This window comes from Pituophis catenifer, unplaced genomic scaffold (assembly GCF_029215685.1).
Source record: "Pituophis catenifer annectens isolate HBS135680 unplaced genomic scaffold, rPitCat1.0.hap2 SCAF_4, whole genome shotgun sequence".
Lineage (NCBI taxonomy): Eukaryota > Metazoa > Chordata > Lepidosauria > Squamata > Colubridae > Pituophis > Pituophis catenifer.
Window position 1 is genome coordinate 6,997,527 of NW_027256884.1, and position 17,900 is coordinate 7,015,426.

The window sequence follows — 17,900 nt, forward strand, 5'->3', positions numbered from 1 at the left end:
AGAGACTACGAAGGCAAAGAAAGAAGCTTATTGTTTTTTTTAAAAAAATGAAAATAAAAGCCTAGCTCAAAGTAGAATTATTGCAAGAAGAGAAAGTGTAAATTCCTATTTGAAAAAAAAAGTGACAAGATAGACTTCCAAATGGAAAGTGGATAAAAAGTAGGATGATATGAAAGCTGGTGGAACACAGTAAAATAACTGATGATAGGTATGAAACAAACAAAATGCTAAAAAGTTATGATATTCATGTAGTTACTTACCAAGCACATCTAAATTATATTAAAGTAACCAAAATATCTGTATAATCCCCAAGGCATGTCACAACTTTTGACCACCTTTAATGTTTGGAAATTGAAAGCTGAAAAATTTGACACGCAAATTTGACACAATTAAAAGTTTAATTGTGTATGTAAGTAAAAACTGACATTTTCTTGGTAAAAGAACTGGACTTACTGTATATATTTTCAACGTTCATGTTACTAGCCATTGCTCATCCCGAGCATTGTGTTATCTAGTACTTTCTGAATGTTTTTCCTAAAAAACAAATGTTTAGCACTAAAAACTACAGAATAAAAGTACTGTAACCAAAAAAAAAAAAGATTTTGAATTTTTAAAAATCATCTATATGCTCAGAACATTTACAATTTTCTGTCCCACGTGATGCTTACATGGTTGAAAGTGATCTGTTAGGAAAAAACAATAGTTCGTTAATTATTGTCCAAGTTTGAATCCATTTCTCCTTCATTATTGAGTTTTTCAAAACTCTTCATTGTCAACTTTTCATCTAGAAGGATTTCCTAGACTTTTAAAAACCACGCATCTTATGAAAAATGCGTTTTTAATTGGTCACTGGTTTGCAATAACAAATGTGCAGCTAACGGGACGAGCTGAACCTATTTCTGATTTATATGTCTTTAGAAATAAGGCAATAAACCGTGGCTTTCTTGGTTTACAGATTCAAATTTGATCTGTTAAATTTAGCTGAAGATTTATTTTCATGTTTTTTTTATTATTATAATGCAAGTTCCTTCAATATTTCTTTGGCCTATTTTTGAAGGGCTCGGAGGAAATATCCATTATTCAAAGCATATTTTCATCCAGAGACCCTTAAAACCTTCAAAATTGTTTACCGTCTTGTTTTGACAGAAGACCAAGCGAAATGAGGGGGATATATATTTATTAACGTACTTGTCACTATGCGGAAAATTAAAAGAGGAGAAGGGCGGTATCCTTAGATCCTTTAGTAGTAGTAGTATTATTCCTCAATTCAGAATTATCTGAGATGTTCTATCCAATAGGTTTCCTTCTCATTTCTTGCTGACCATCTCCCCTTGTAAAATGTTCTCCCAGTTTGTCACAGGATCTGTTTTCTTCTGAAATTAGAAGATGTTAAAATAGATGTTGAGACTCTAGAAAGAGTGCAGAGAAGAGCAACCAAGATGATTAGAGAACTGGAGGCTAAAACTTACAATGAAGAATTGCAGGAACTTAGCATGGCTGGTCTAGTGAAGAGAAGGACCAGGGCAGACATGATGGCAATCTTCCAATATTTGAGGGGCTGCCACAGAGAGGAGGAAGGGGGCCAAACTATTTCCCAAAGCACCTGAAGGCCAGACAAGGAATAATGGCTGGAAACTGAACAAGGAGGGATTCAATCTGGAAATAAGGAGGAACTTTCTGACAGTGAGAACAGTCAACCCATGAACAGAAGTTGCCTTCGGAAGTTGTGGGAGCTTCATCAATGGAAGCTTTCAAGAAGAGACTGCACTGCCATCTGTCAGAAATGGTGTAGGGTCTCCTGCTTGGGCGGGGGGGGGGTTGGACTAGATGACCTACAAGGTCGCTTCCAACTCTGTTAATCTGTTAAGTACCTGATTCACGAGGTTATAAAGATCTTGGTTTATCAGCCATCTTATTGCAGATGCTGATTTGGGCTGAGAGACAATGATTGGACCCAGGTCTCCTAAACTGGCTTCCATGCCCATGGGTCTTTTAGTCCCCAACCTTATATACAAATAAGATACTCTTCAACTTATGACTGGTTGTTAAGTGACCATCTGACGCCAAAAAAGAGACTTACAAGCTGGTTTTGACGTTCCAACATTTTGCCTCAGCGTGGTGACATGGCAGCATTATGGATGTTCAGCAGCCAGCCTGCATTCACACCCATTTGCAGTCAGCTGACCACAAATGATGGTGGTTTTTGCCCAATAAGGTGGTCCTTATTTTTCTACTTGCATTTTTTTTTTTTACGTGCTTTCGAACTGTTAGGTTGGCAGAAGCTGGGACAAGTAACGGGAGCTCACCCCGTTTACACGGCACCAGGGATTTGAACCGCTGAACTGCCGACCTTTTGATCGACACCGTTAGGAAGTTTCTCCTTAATTCCAGGTTGCTTGTCTCCTGGATTAGTTTCCATCCGTTGTTTCTTGGCCTGCCCTCTGGTGCTTTGGAAAATTAAATTGACCCCCTCTTCTTTGTGGCAGCGTCTCAAATACGGGATTACCTGTATGTGTTTTGAGACACCGAAACAAATAGGAGTTAGAACATTCATTGTCTTTTTTTAATAGTCCACAATGAATCTTATTGGAAATAGCGAGGTGGGTGAGTAAGCAAGTACCAGCATTTAAACCAGGGTGGATAAAAATCAATGATTTTTTTTAAAAAAATCAAAAAAAATCAGATTTTTTTAAATTTAAATCGGATTTTTTTTTATTTAAATCGGATTTATTTTAATAAAAAACTTTGGGGTAAAAATCTATCGTAAGATAGTTTTCTATGTAAGATACATAAATAATTTAGTTTATTCAGCATGAAATGTAGTTTAGTTATGTAGCATGAGGCTGTATATTCTGCAACACTGGGACTATCGGTGAGTCAACAGTGGGTCAAAGGAGTAGCAGAGATGACAGTTGCTCTTTAAAAATGATGATTTAAATCGAGTTGATTTAAATAAAGCATTTTTACTAGTGATTTAAATCATGATTTAAATTGTGATTTAAATCAACTCGATTTAAATCAAATCCACCCTGATTTAAACTGCAACCCTTCATGGCTTATAAAATCAAAGGAACTCTATCTGGAGTCTGATGATTTGCTTGATATTAATGGTAAACAACACTGTTCAAACTATTACCAAAAGTAAAAAATAAACTTAGGGAAAAGCAATTTGCTTTTGGTAGCTCCTCTCTGCTCATCGGGCGCTTTACAAAGTTGTATTTTAATTTTTGAAGAGTGCCTTAAGTTTCCAAAAAGAAAGAAAGAAAATGCAGTATATAAGATCTGGAAAAAAAAAATCCTAAACCTACATTGATCATCGTGGTCTGTGGTCAAATCATCTTTATTGCAAAGGTTGCTTCCCTTTTCTTCGTTGTCTTCTGCCTTTCGAAAAGCAACGTTTCACCTTTAATGTTTCTTTCAACTTTAGACAGACTTGAGAGCCATCGGCAAGAAGTTTCTCCCAACTGACATCAATGGCGGAAAAGTAGAAAAGGTAAAATAACAATAACAATAACAACAATAACAACAACAACAACAACAACAACAACAACAACAACAATAATAATAATATCCTCGTTCTGTCTTTAGTAAGCTTGTGCAAAAGTTTGAAAAAAAGTGTGTATTTGTGTGTGCTATTTCTTTTAAACTTTGCTGTTTTTCTCCGAAGAACAAAAGTTGTAAAAGAGCAAATGTAGAAATTCTCTGTAGACTGTAAAAACACGGTTCAGCCACAAGATGGCTGTATTTGATTAAACTTGAAGAAAATAATGTTAAACGTGCTCTGTGACAGGTTTTCTTTCTTTCTTTTTTATTGTAGAGTTAAAATATAGTTCAGACTGGTCAGTCATGATCATTGGGTGTATAAAAGGAAGGTTGATTTTCCCCCAACACTGTCCTGCTTGATTTTTCAACACTGTTTTTGAACAGGTTGTACCAATTTAAAGCTAAAACAAGGAAAACACTATTCCCCCCCCTCCTGATTAAAGATTGTTGGCTGACTTTGGACATTCTAAGTTAGGAAGTTGGATGTTTTTTGCAAACATCTTTTAAAAATCTTAGTTACCATACTTTTTGGAGTATAAGACGCACCTTAGTTTTTGGGGAAGAAAATAAGAAAAAAGCAGATTGGCAGGTGGATCGGCCTCCCGGAATACACCCAATCAGCTGTTCCCAGGGGTGAATTTTAGCAACAGGTTCCATGGTTGTGAGCTCTGTGCCTTGCTTTTTTTCCTGCCTCTGAAAGCCTCCGAAACAGAGCTTCAGAAAGAAATCCTCTGAAGCTCTGTTTGGGGGCTTTTTTTTCTGAAGCTCTGTTTGGGGGCTTCCTTTTTGAAGCTCTGTTTGGGGGCTTTTTTTTCTGAAGCTCTGTTTGGGGGCTTTTTTTCTGAAGCTCTGTTTGGGGGCTTCCTTTTTGAAGCTCTGTTTGGGGGCTTTTTTTCTGAAGCTCTGTTTGGGGGCTTCCTTTTTGAAGCTCTGTTTGGGGACTTTTTTTCTGAAGCTCTGTTTGGGGGCTTCCTTTTTGAAGCTCTGTTTGGGGGCTTTTTTTCTGAAGCTCTGTTTGGGGGCTTCCTTTTTGAAGCTCTGTTTGGGGGCTTTTTTTCTGAAGCTCTGTTTGGGGGCTTCCTTTTTGAAGCTCTGTTTGGGGGCTTTTTTTCTGAAGCTCTGTTTGGGGGCTTCCTTTTTGAAGCTCTGTTTGGGGGCTTTTTTTCTGAAGCTCTGTTTGGGGGCTTCCTTTTTGAAGCTCTGTTTGGGGGCTTTTTTTTCTGAAGCTCTATTGGGGGCTTCTTTTCCTGAAGCTTCGTTTCTGATGTTTTTTCAGCCTCTGAAACCTCCGTTTGAGAAGCTGGGCGGGGCTACATTCGGAGTATAAGACGCACTCAGATTTTCACCCTCCTTTTTGGGGGAAAAAGGTGCGTCTTATACTCCGAAAAATACGGTATGTGCTTGAAACATGGGTACCTGGCGGTGTTTTTTTTCTGCTTCTTGTTGTTGCTTGCATTACACTGAAGGTCAGATCTAATATTTTTTAGCTTGAAGTATTAAGATGATTCTGCTTTCTCCCCTGATATAGTATTTGCAGAAATAACTTAGAGTCCAGCCTATTTAACATAAAAAAAGCTTCTTTAAACATATCTTAATATGCAGGTATTTGTGTGGGTATACAGGTAGTCCTTGACTTACAAACACAATAGGTGTTTGCCTCACTAGGTGGCTCAGTGGCTAAGACACTGAGCTTGTCGATCAGAAAGGTCGGCAGTTCGGCGGTTCGAATCCCTAGTACAGGTCTCCTGCATGAGCAGGGGGTTGGACTAGATGACCTCCAAGGTCCCTTCCAACTCTGTTACTGTTACAGTTGAGCCTAAGATTTCTGTTGTTAAGCGAGACATTTGTTAAGTGGATTTTGCCCCATTTTATGACGCTTCTTGCCACCGTTGTTAAGTGAATCACTGCAGTTGTTAAGAACATGGCTACTAAGTGAATCAGGCTTCCCCATTGACATGGCAACCGTCATTAAGCACATGCCAGTTGCCAAGCATCTGAATTTTGATCACATGGTTATGGGGGGGTACTGCAATGGTTGTAAGTGTGAAAAACGGTCATAAGTCGCTTTTTTCAGTGCTGTTATAACTTTGAACAGTCACTAAACGTACTGTTGTAAGTCAAGGATTACCTGTAGTATATTTATGGTTGCTGAGCATGTTCTTCAGACTGCTATAGAAAGCCAGAGTCTCTTTGCTTATACTGTACAGGAGGACGCTGGCATTTGAAAGCACGAACAAAAACCAGAACTGCCATGCATTCACAAATAATTGGACATGTTTTTTTAAATCTCTCACTTAAGCAACAAGAGAGGAAATTCAGTCACACTTTTATCTTCCTTGGTGCATTAAAGCGACTATACTCAGCATGGAAAACTTTCCTGAAGCGATAATACAATACACAATTTGACAGTTTTTTTTTTTTCCACAGAGATGTTTCTGTCTCTCCTAGATTATAAACCTGTCTTGGGTTTCGGTGAATATAGAGGCACGAAGCAGAAGCAGATAACTTCTGGCTAAAATGATCCACCGGTGGAAAAGTGTTAAAAATTCCAATTAGTAGACCCAAGAATAGCTGGATACAAGCTCACAATACTCAGTTATAAATGATGGGTTACTTTTTTTTACCTCTAATAAGTCATAACTCTAGAGCTTTAAGATTAAGTAGGAGACCTTCTTCATAAAATAGCTTAAATACATTACTTCAGTGGTGAAATCTCCCCAGTTCTATCCAGCTCGCCAAACCGGTAGCGCCAGTGGCGGGAGGCTCCACCCACCCACCGGGATGTCATTACGTCCCGTTTTTTTACCATCTGCACATGCGCAGAAGGTTCTGCGCATGCACAGAAGTGGCGCTTGGGTGCTATGCGCGCGCTCCCGCACGCTCCCGTTCCCAAACCAGTAGCGAAGGTAAGTGGATTTCACCGCTGCATTACTTGACATAATATGACTATGGAGATTCTCAGTCATTCAAGTCATGGTTGTCCAAAAGGTGTTTTTTCAAGAGGCAGCTGGACTTTATGGTATGGTACCATTCTGGTACCAGAAATTCCAGTTGCCTCTTGAAAAAAGCACCTTTGGGACATTGAAATAATATACAGTAGACAGACTATAGACAATAGACAGACTATTGGGGATGCCGAGGCTGAGCCAGAAGGAGGAGTCAACCCTGTCATCAGCCTCGAATCTCTTCGTACCCACAAGGGATCTAAGTCCAGCCCATCTTGAATTCCATTGACTCTTATCTACCACCTATTTGCTTTGACCGTTAGTAGTTCAGATTCTTGTAGCGAACACAAAGCTTCCAATAAACCTTTATATTCTTTTGAACTGCCTGGACTTTCTGATTTTCCCGTCCTTGACAATTGTGCCCTTTATCAGAGTTTCCTACCGATGCCCTAATTAAATCATGAGCCTCAAGTCAAGCTTCAAAAGAAATCCAGTTATTTATTAAGAGCTTCATGTTGGCACGGACCAAGTGAAGCCAACTCTGACCTCACTTAATTTGCATCCTGGCTCTCACCCTGTTTCCCCCTTCCCCCCCAAGGTGTGTCATCAGTCACATTCTCCAATGAAGCAATTTCATGGCTTGTAGAGGTCCCTCCCTCCGGCCACTGTGGGTCTGCGTGGATATGACCTTGATGTGGCCGGCTGGAATGTGCTTTGTTTTGACTGAAGTACTTGGGAACGAGTTAAAAAAAAAAGTGTTTTCCCCATGCCTATTTGGGGTATCAGTCCAACATTTTTATAGTTATTTTCCCCCCCTTTGTCATCACAGCTAGAAGGCCCCTGTGTTCTGCAGATTCAAAAAATCCGCAATATAGCTGCGCCGAAGGACAATGAAGAATCTTCGGTGGCTCCCAGAATGCTGCGTTTGCAGATGACCGATGGGCACACAAGCTGCACGGCGATAGAATATACTTACATGTCGAAAATAAGGTAAACAAAGCTTGTTTGTGCTTTATGATGACTCTTGCAGCTTTTAACACATCACATCTTTCCGGTGCTGAAGAATTATCTCTAAAAAACAAATTATTTGTCGACATAAAAAAAAAAAAAAAAGACAAAGAGTTGAGTTCCAAGTTAAGATGAAACATTTTATAAGATTGCGCAGTGGTTAGAATGCAGTGCTGCAGGCTAACTCCTCACTACAGGAGTTCGGTTCTGAGTGGCTCAAGTTTTACTTTTCATCCTTCTGAGGTGGGTAAAATGAGGACCCAGATTGTTGGGGGCAACATACTGACTCTGTAAACCGCTTAAAGAGGTCTGCAAAGCACTGTGAAGCCTTATATAAGTCTAAGTGCTATTGCTATTTCTGTGTGGAGAATTGACAGCACATCAGTAATGAACTTCAGTTCGTTCAGACAAACCAGTCAATGAAATCTGGCCTACAAATGTTGTTTTCTCTCTGTGGCCCAAATTCCAGCCTACTAATGAGATAGCAATAGCACTTAGATTTATATACCGCTTCTCTAAGTGGTTTACAGAGTCAGCATGTCGCCCCCCAATAATCTGGGTCCACTGCGGCCAAGCCTGATCGCTTATGAAAGCTGAATTAGGTGCAACATTATAATAATTAAAGTTTCTCCTTCGGGTTTCTTGGGTAGCTCTGTGTGCATTTATGGTACCCATTAAGCCATGGTGGCGCAGTGGTTAGAGTGCAGTACTGCAGGCTACTTCTGCTGACTGCCAGCTGCCTGCAATTTGGCAGTTCAAATCTCACCAGGCTCAAGGCTGACTCAGCCTTCCATCCTTCCGAGGTGGGTAAAATGAGGACCCAGATTGTTGGGGGCAATAGGCTGACTCTGTAAACCGCTTAGAGAGGGCTGCAAAAGCACTGTAAAGCGGTATATAAATCTTATTGCTATTGCTACTGGCAGTATTTTCATTATAAAGTCTGTCCGAGGGAAGTAACATTACTAATATTTTGAACAAAGGATTTTCCCACCTTTATTCATAAGCTATTTTTAGGCAAAAGTAGCGACAGTTGCTGCTAGAGGCAAGTTGGTAGTTCTGTAGTTTTACTACCGATAAAATTACAGTTCACATTATCTCAAGGAGGAGTTTGCACACTTTCCAATGTAATTTTACCGATGCTGTGAAAACACTATTAACGTATTACATGCATAGATGAAATAGTTGTTTAAAAAAACGACTCGCAAGTTTCCAACTCTACTATCTTCTCCTACAACACGTTTATTATCTACCCTTATTATCTATTTTTCCTCCCCTACAGCACACTTATTATCTTTTCTGCAATTCAAAATACGCTTCTGTATATTATAGCATATTATGTGAAATGTTCTCCCTGGCCTTGTCTGGATACTCATCAGAGTTAAGCCTGTCTCTTGCTTAGCTGGACAGTTTGTCAAGAGAGTTCCAGGCTGAACATGAGACTGTGAAGTCAAAAAAATTAAATCTATGATGCTTGTTGAGGGCGGTGCTTGTGTATTTGATGAACTCTACTTCTTTTCAATAATAATAAAAAAAACACTTGTTTTCTATAGACCTGGGTTTATGGAGGGAAGGCCCATGCTATAATTCTCAAGATCATACCAAAGCCATATCATCTAAAATCTTATTGCAGCTCTAACAAAGGTTAAACAAGATTTGTAAAAGAAGATTTTACAAACTAAAATCTCAATTTAGGATTGCTTCTCTGACTGACCTTCCTTCTCTCACACGAGAAGCTAAGCAGTGTCCACCAAGGTTAGTAGTTGGATGGGAGCCCCCCCACCCCCAAATATTTAAATTGTAAAGTAAACTGGAAAAACATCCTGGAAGAAGGCAGTTCCAAATCCATTGCTTACAGTTACCAAGGAAATTCTTTAGGGCGTTGATGTTGGAAGAGAAGGCAATTTTATTTTTCTGGAGAATTTTGCTGCCATCTTCTATCTTTTGGATTGTGGCTACAGATGCGATTCTTCTGTTCCCCTAAATTGGCTTCATTCTTGCCCAAGTTCCCATCACCTCAACTAGATTGTTGAAGTTATTGGGATCTGATTTCCTCAATATTCTGTCCGTTTGATGGATGGGCTTGGCGGCCGAAAATGATTGATGTTCTTTGTGGCTTTGAAATCGTGGTTTGAGTTTCCCTGCTTTGACGATAAACAACGGATACACTTGATGGAAATTGTTCAGCAAGCCAGGCTTTCAAAGACCGCTGTCAGAAGAAGGACAGAGATGGATTCTGACACTTTATGGATGAAGTGATAATGATGGCCCACATCTTTTCCATGGCTGTCCGCTATCTTGTAAAATGCAGACGAGTTACTTGCTTGCAGAGAGGGTGTTATTTTTATCGCATCATTAAAACAATGCAGTTTGGTTTTCAACGTGTTGGGTTCGAACTAACACAAACGTGTATAAAATAATTTGAATTGTCGCACTTGAGTTGAATTAGAGCAGGAGTGTCATTGAGTTTCATTGAGGGCCTCACCAGGGTTGTGTTTAATCTCTGGTGGGCGTGACCATGGTGAGCATGGCCAGCTTGATGTCACTCGTGTCGGGGGCGCTTGTGGCCCGAGCGCTCTGCCAGTTAAAATGGGCTCTCGAGCTCCGTTTTCGGCTGGGACAGCCTCCTGCAACCCTCTGTCAGTGAAAACTGAGCTCGAGGGGACTGCTTCCTTTTCACTGGAAGAGGCATCATGGGCTGGTCCTTCATTGTTTCTAGGGCGGCCCGGTGGGCCGGTTCTAAGTACCCCACAGGCCAGATCTGGCCCCCGGGCCTTGAGTTTGACACCCCTGAATTAGAGCAACGTAACTTGAATAACGCCATCTCGTCCTAACACTTGTATTTTTCTTCTTTTTCCCCCCCTTTTTTCCTGTAGTCTGAACACACCTCCTGGAACAAAAATTAAGCTGCTGGGAATCGTGGAAGTGAAAAATGGCTTTCTCCTTCTGGATGACAGCAACACGGTGGTTCTTGGAGGGGAAGTGGAGCATCTGATAGAAAAATGGGAGTTGCAAAGGGTGAGGTAACATGGTGCATTTTCCCACCTTAAACCAAAAACGTTAAAGCTCCAGCTGGCTTGTTGGACACATTTAAGGATGATGTGTTTTTGCTTTGTTTTACTGTGGCGACTTGCCATATTTTACTTAGATTATATCTAGATATCCAGATATATTATGTAGATATATTCTGTTCCAGAGAAAAGAAGGACTAGGGGGTGACACGATAGCAGCATTCCAGTATTTGAAAAAGGCAGTATTTCAGTCTGGATAATTTAGGGGTCAGGTCAATTTTATTGACATCCCGAAGCATCAGATAAAAATGCCTGAGAAAATGGATTAACCTTCATGTCATTCTTCTCTTTATAAGCAACAGTTGCTTGTCTCCTCTTAATTATTTCTTGGGCATAGTATCCTAGAGTCTTTGCAGCTAGATCCTTTAGTTTGTTTAAATCCTACCTCCTAAGGATGTTACAAGGGGGGTCGGGGGATATGCAAATACGTTAGCACAGTGGTCCCCAACCTTTTTATCGCCGCGGCCCGCTGAGCGCGCGCAGGGGTGGGGGCACGGCCCAGGAGCTTTTGCACACGGCCCATTGCGCACGGCCCAGGAGCCTTTGCGCTGCAGCGTTCATGTCCCCCGGCCGCTGCGCGGCCCGGTGCCAGGTACTCCACGGCCCGGCACCGGTCCGCGGACCAGGGGTTGGGGACCACTGCGTTAGCAGATGAATGCCAGCATCTTATTTTTGGTGACGAGTAATTAGAGCAGAAATAACCAACTTCGTTAACTAAATTCTTTACTGAACTTGGTTCTTATCCTATAACTGTAGAGAGGGGAGAGCAGTCTTTCTCAAGCTTGGCAACTTTAAGAACATGTGGACTTCAGCCCCCAGAATTCCCCAGCCAGTTCTGAAAGTTGAAGTCCAAAGGTCTTAAAATTGCCAAGTTTGAGAAACAGATGGACAGAGGGAAACTCCATTACAAAGGCAACGAATCAGGCAACAGTGGCTTGCAGTCATAATAAGAAGTAACAGTTCCAATACCACCCAAACACCTCAATTCACAAAGGTGATAAAAGAGGAAGTATATTCATTGCAAGGTTTATGTTACTACAGCTATTTTAATGAAAGTAGCTTTAGGTCTACACGGTGTCTGTTTTTAGATCGGGTCTATTTTATAGGGCTGACAGTTACACCTCGTGAAGCATTGACTTGATGAATATCCTTAAGGAGTTGTTTATTGTAACCAAAAGATTTAACAGCATAGAACTGTGATGGCGAACCTGTTCCGGATTGAGTGCCTAAAGTGCATGCGTGCGAACCCTCTCAAATGCAATGCACATGCACCCCCCCATACGTGCCCCACCTCTACACATGCACGCGCCCCCCCTGCACGTGCCCCGCGCATGTGTGGCAGAGACCCGACGACCAGCTGGCTGGCGGGAGGCGTACACGCATGCGTGGCAGAGTTGAACTGGGAGACAGCTTGCGTTCCCACAGAGAGGGTGCTGCAGGCCACCTGTGGCACGCATGCCATAGGTTCGTCATCACGGGCATAGAACTTGATACAATATATGGGTTGATATGCAAACAGGAAGATGAACCTGTTGCGGCTGAATACAAAATCCTTCATACTTATATTTGGAAATCAAATGGAACGTAACAGCTAACCTCAAGCTGGGAATTAGATAACCACAAATTCAAATTTTTTACAGGTAGTCTATCTATATCCATATCCATATCCATCCATCCATATAGTCATCTCTATTCCATCTCTCTCTCTCTCTCTCTCTCTCTCTCTCTCTCTCTCTCTCTCTCTCTCTCTCTCTCTCTCTCTATCTATCTATCTATCTATCTATCTCCATCCATATATCCATCTCTATTCCATCCATCCACCCATATATCCATCTCCCTCCCTCCCTCCCTCCCTCCCCTTCCCTTCCTCCCTCCCTCCCTCCCTCTCTCTCTCTCTCTCTCCAGCCATATATCCATCTCTATTCCATCCATCCACCCATATATCCATCTCCCTCCCTCCCTCCCTCCCTTCCTTCCTTCCTTCCTTCCTTCCTTCCTTCCTTCCTTCCTTCCTTCCTTCCCTGTCTGTCTGTCTGTCTGTCTGTCTGTCTGTCTGTCTATGTATCTATCTATCTATCTATCTATCTATCTATCTATCTATCTATCTATCTATCTATCTATCTATCTATCTATCATTATATTATTCCATCCATCCATCCATCCATCCATCCCATTATGAACAGCCATTTTTTCCTCTTAGGGTGTGTGTGTGTGTGTGTGTGTGTGTGTGTGTTTGTGTTTGTATGCACACGTGTGTGTTTTCAGTGATTTCAAGCCTTCCTCTCTTTTTAATTAACAGATTCTGAGTAGAATCTTTAGAACATCTATAGCATTCAAGCAGCGAGAAGCTTTCAGGCAAAAGCATTAAACAATGTCAGTAATTTACACGCTATTCTGTGTTTCCCACCCTTATCAGTTAATGAAAGCTGCTTTAATTTTTCAGAGTTTATCAAAGCACAACCGAAGCAACATAGGAACAGAAGGAGGGCCTCCTCCCTTTCTCCCTTTTGGACAGGTATGATATGCTTTCTGGCCTTGGACATCTCCATTGCCTTCTTCACACTCTCTTGTCTTGTGTTTGAAATATCTCTGCAATAGTCTTGTGTGAAAAAGAACTTCTCTATCATTTCAACAGTTTTTTTTTTTTTAATCTCCTGCAATGTTAAATTATTGGAATTTTTTTTGGGGGGAAGTTGACATTTAAAAGCATGTAATATTTACAAACGCCTTGCTCAATAAATACGTTGAAGCCAGGACAAGAGAATATTTGTAGCCATAGGTTTATCTCTTGCTTAAGTGTGCTTTTGCGCCGCCAGAGATGCGTATCTCAGCTTCAAGTGGACAGCAAGGAATTGGACCGCCGAAAAACCCTGCAGGTGACGAACGTGGTGAAGCCGATGGGCGACAACGATGAATTTGAAAAACAGCGGACGGCTGCTATTGCTGAAGTTGCAAAAAGCAAGGAGGTGAGTACGAATGCCTCTTGTCTTTTTGTTTTGAAACAATACAAGGTAGTCCTCGACTTACGACAGTTCCTTTCGTGAGTGTTCGAAGTTCGACTCCGGGACATTGCAACTGTCATAAATTCATGCCAGTTGCTGGACTAGAAGACCTCCAAAGTCCCTTCCAACTCTGTTATTCTGTTATATCAATCAGTCAATCAATTTCTCTTTTAGCGTTGAACCTACAACAGGCCACATAGTTTATGGATTGTGATTATAGTATAGTTAGAACATGTATAATTGACAGACTGGGTTTTATTATAGATTTTAGTTGTTATTTATTATTTTATACTAGAATTTTTAAATGAGCCGCATGCGGCTCTGGAGCTGCAGGTTGCCGACACCCTGGCTAAATCTTTGCTCACAGTATATAATTATCACCCCTTCCAATTTATCCCAATGGAATTAATGTTTTTTCTGCTTCAGAATGTCAGTGAGGAAAGCATAAGCTTTCCTTTTCCTCAGCATTCTAACTGAAATTTCCCTCAGAACAATAATATCAACATTCTCCATTCTCAGCTTATATTTGAAATCCAAATATATCCAATCCAAAACCTGGTCCCTTGTTATTCTTCTTGCGAAGTGGACTACAATGTCCCTCGGTAATTTGCTTGTGGCGGCAGATCTGGAGTTTACTTGTCCATATCTCCATCGAAATCTTTTTCCGCTATTAATTAACTGAGCCAAAGCCTTCACCATCCTTAGTTTAATATGTTCTCCTGGTTGTTCAGGAATTCCTCGAAATCTTAATTAGAATTCTTTAATCGGAGCTTCCAGAATTGTTATCTCTTCCAATTCAGCTTCACATAGAGAACGTCTTCTCCAATTTATGCTCCATAAGATCCACTCTTACCTTTCACCTGTTTCGTATCTCCATTCAAACATTGGATTTCTTCCCAAAGTTGATGGATTGTTATATCAGGAATTATTTCCGTTTTCAATAATCAGTTTAATGAACCAAGCAGGCAGTCCACGACTTACAGTATTCGCTTAGTGACCGTTCAAAGTTATGACGGCACTGAAAAAAGGGACTGAGGACTGTTTTTTCACAGTTACGACGTCTCCAGCATCCCCACTGCAGTGATTCACTGTGGCAAGAAAAGTCATCCAATGGGACAAAATTCACTTCCCAGATGTCTCCCGTAAGAACAGAAATTTTGGGCTCAGTTGTGGTTGTAAGTCGAGGACTATCTGTGCATGAATGATCTCTGGATAGAACTTTGAGGAAAAGACAACGAAAAGCCGTTTGCTGGGATCCATCAAGAACAGGGAATTTCCAAAGTACAGGATTTAAGACGTGAAGTGTGAAGAATAAAACCTTGGAATACAGATAATGCTTACAAACAGTTTTGTTTAGTGACTGTACGAAATTACAGCGGCACTGAAAAAAATGTGAGTTATGACCATTTTTCACACTTACTGTACTTTTTGGAGTATAAGACGCACTCCCCCCCCCCCCCCAAGTGGGTGAAAATTCAGTTACGTCTTATACACATAATGTTGCTGAAACCCCGCCCGCCCACTGGCTCCCACCCTTTGGCCATATTCAGCCTCCTTGTCTTCTTTTATCAGCCTCTGCACGCTCCATTTTAGATGGAGCGCCACAGCACATCGCTGCCGATCGCCGCTTTCGCGTGTTGCGTTTTTGGCTTCCGCATGCCCCGTTTTTGGCCTCCGTGCGTTGCATTTTTGGACAGTTCCAGGCGGTGGGGATCGGCCGAAAATGCAATGCATGGAGACCAAAAACACGACGCACGGAGGCAGCAATTGGCAGTGTGATATACTGTGGCAATCCCTGCAGCCTGGAACAGGTCTAAAATGAAGCAGGCAGAGGCCGAAAATGCAATCCGCGGAGGCCAAACCTGCGACACGCGGAAGCCAAAAACGCAATGCACAGAGGTGGTGATGGGCTGAGACGATCTCTGCAGCCTGGAAGAGCCAATTGGGTGTATTCTCGGAGGCCGATCCAACCGCCAATCAGCTGTTCGTGCTAAATCAGGCTGCAGTAACATGCTGAAACTGACCAGGCAGTTTGCTGTTTGCTGTGAGGACGCTAGCCAGATGAATACCGATGAATGCTAGTAGGCAGAGGCAGAATTTTTTTTTCTCGTTTCCCTCCCCAAAAACTAATGTGCATCTTATACTCCAGAGCATCTTATACTCCGAAAAATACGGTAATGACCATTGTAGCAACCTCATGGTCACAGGATTTAAATGCAGATGCTTGACAACAGACTCATATTTATGACGGTTGCAAGATCCCGGGGTCACAGGTTCATCTTTTTGTGACCTTCTGACGAGCAAAGTCAAAGGGGAAATCGGATTCACTTTACAACCGGGTTACTAATTTAACAGCTGCGGTCGTCCGCTTAACGGTGGCGAGAAAAGTCGTAAAATGGGGCAAAACTCACTTAACAAATGTCTCACTTTAGCAACATAAATTCTGGGCTCAGTTGTGCTTGTAAGTCGAGAACTCCCTGTATGCAAAATCCAGTCTTTATCAGTGCCGCTGTAACTTCGAACGGTCACTAAATGAACTTTCATAAGTTAAGGACTACCTATACCAGCTTTACTTTTTAACTCGTGCAAATCAGGTGGTTGGTAGTCCTGTTTCCCACCCAAAATGTTAAACGTTGATAGTCCTTGACTTAAAACCATTCATTTCGAAGATAACCACCATTCGAAGTTTCAATGGCATTGAGAAAAAGTGACTTTATGACCGTTTTCATACTTAACGACCATTGCAGCATCCCCTTAGGCACGTGATCAAAATTCAGCTGCGTGTATTCGTTCTGGGGTGATCTGATCACTTTTTACGACCTCCTGACAGTGGAAAGTTTGAAAGTTTATTAGATTTCTATACTGCCCTTCTCCCGAAGGACTCAGGGCAGTGTACAGCCATATAAAAACACATAGATTTATAAAATTTAAAACCAATTAAAATTGAATATATAAAATTGGCCCTCAATTTAAAAACACACATATACCCATTTAAAATTCAATGGGGGAGCCAGATTCCCTTAACCAACTGTGTTAACTGTGGTGATTCGCTGAACAGCCGTGGCAAGAAAAATCGTAAAACGGGGCAGAACTCAACTCACTGCCTCACTTAGCAGTGGAAATTTGGGGCTCGATTGTGGTCGTAAATCGAAGAATGCTTGTGATCAACTTGTGCTTCTCAAGTCTTTCACTTTAGAAAGACGTAGCGGTGGCATTGCTAAAGCATGGTTCTCTTCCTTAAAGACCAAGACTTTTGGAGGCGGTGGAAGTAATACTCGAAGCAACCTCAGTTTGAATGCAGGAGGGAATCGGAGCAGAGACGTATTCCAGAAAGAGAAGACAAAGCCTGAAGGAAAAAATGAAGGTGTCTATCGTGAATTGGTAAGATACACACCTCTAAAAAAATAAATAAAAATAGAATAGAATAGAATTAGAGTAGAATTAAATTAGAGTGGAATAGAGTAGAGTATTGGAAAGAAGAGTAAGAATAAAGTAGAGTAGAGTAATTGGAATGAAGACTAGAATAGAATTAAAATATAGTAGAGTTGAGTGGAATAGAGTAGAGTAGAGTACTTGGAATGAAAAATAGAACAGAATAGAATTAGAGTAGAGTGGCATAAGATAGAGTAATTAAAATGAAGAATGGAATGGAATGGAATGGAATGGAATGGAATGGAATGGAATAGAATGGAATAGAATAGAATAGAATAGAATAGAATAGAATAGAATAGAATAGAATAGAATAGAATAGAATAGAATAGTTGGAAGGGAGGACACTGCTCAGGGAGGACACCCTATAAATCATCTCCACATAGTATGAAACTGTCATGGGGTTCAATCAGTTATTGCGACTGAGTGCAGAGAAGAGCAAGAAAGATGATTAGGGTACTGCAGGCTAAAACATGAAGAACATTTACAGATTTGGGTATTGCTAGTTTAATGAAAGGACTAGGACTGACAATCTTCCTGTCAAACCTCGACTGGTTTGCCATACCTGGGGAGGGGGCTGGGGGGAATTGGAGAGTGAGATGGCTGGAATAGCCGAGCAGAAGCTTGCCGGGCTCAAACGGTGACAAGGAGTACAGCTGGTAAGGCTTTGGCTCCTGGGTGCAGCATGGTCTAGCAGCAATGGCGGCGTTACCGCATGCACAGCTGTCTGGCGGCCTCCTGGAATCCAGCTGGCTGGCGCCGAATGCAATGGTGTAATGGGCCAGTAGCGGGCTACGCGCCAGGTTACGGAGGCCATTATGGACCGGGGCACCGGATGATGGGAGCTGACCGGGTTGCCTGCTGTAAAGGAACTGGAGGCCGATGCCGGAAGGTGGCTGAAGGGG

General features: G+C 41.6%; 1 protein-coding gene across 1 annotated transcript in view; it reads left to right on the plus strand.

The window, feature by feature from the left end:
- The window catches only part of TDRD3 (tudor domain containing 3), a 72,684-nt gene that overhangs the window by 13,448 nt on the left and 41,336 nt on the right, over positions 1–17,900 (plus strand). Inside the window, 6 exon segments of the mRNA XM_070943055.1 lie at positions 3,428–3,493; positions 7,318–7,478; positions 10,370–10,511; positions 13,008–13,079; positions 13,381–13,530; positions 16,810–16,947. Of these exon segments, the coding sequence (XP_070799156.1) occupies positions 3,428–3,493; positions 7,318–7,478; positions 10,370–10,511; positions 13,008–13,079; positions 13,381–13,530; positions 16,810–16,947 (729 nt within the window).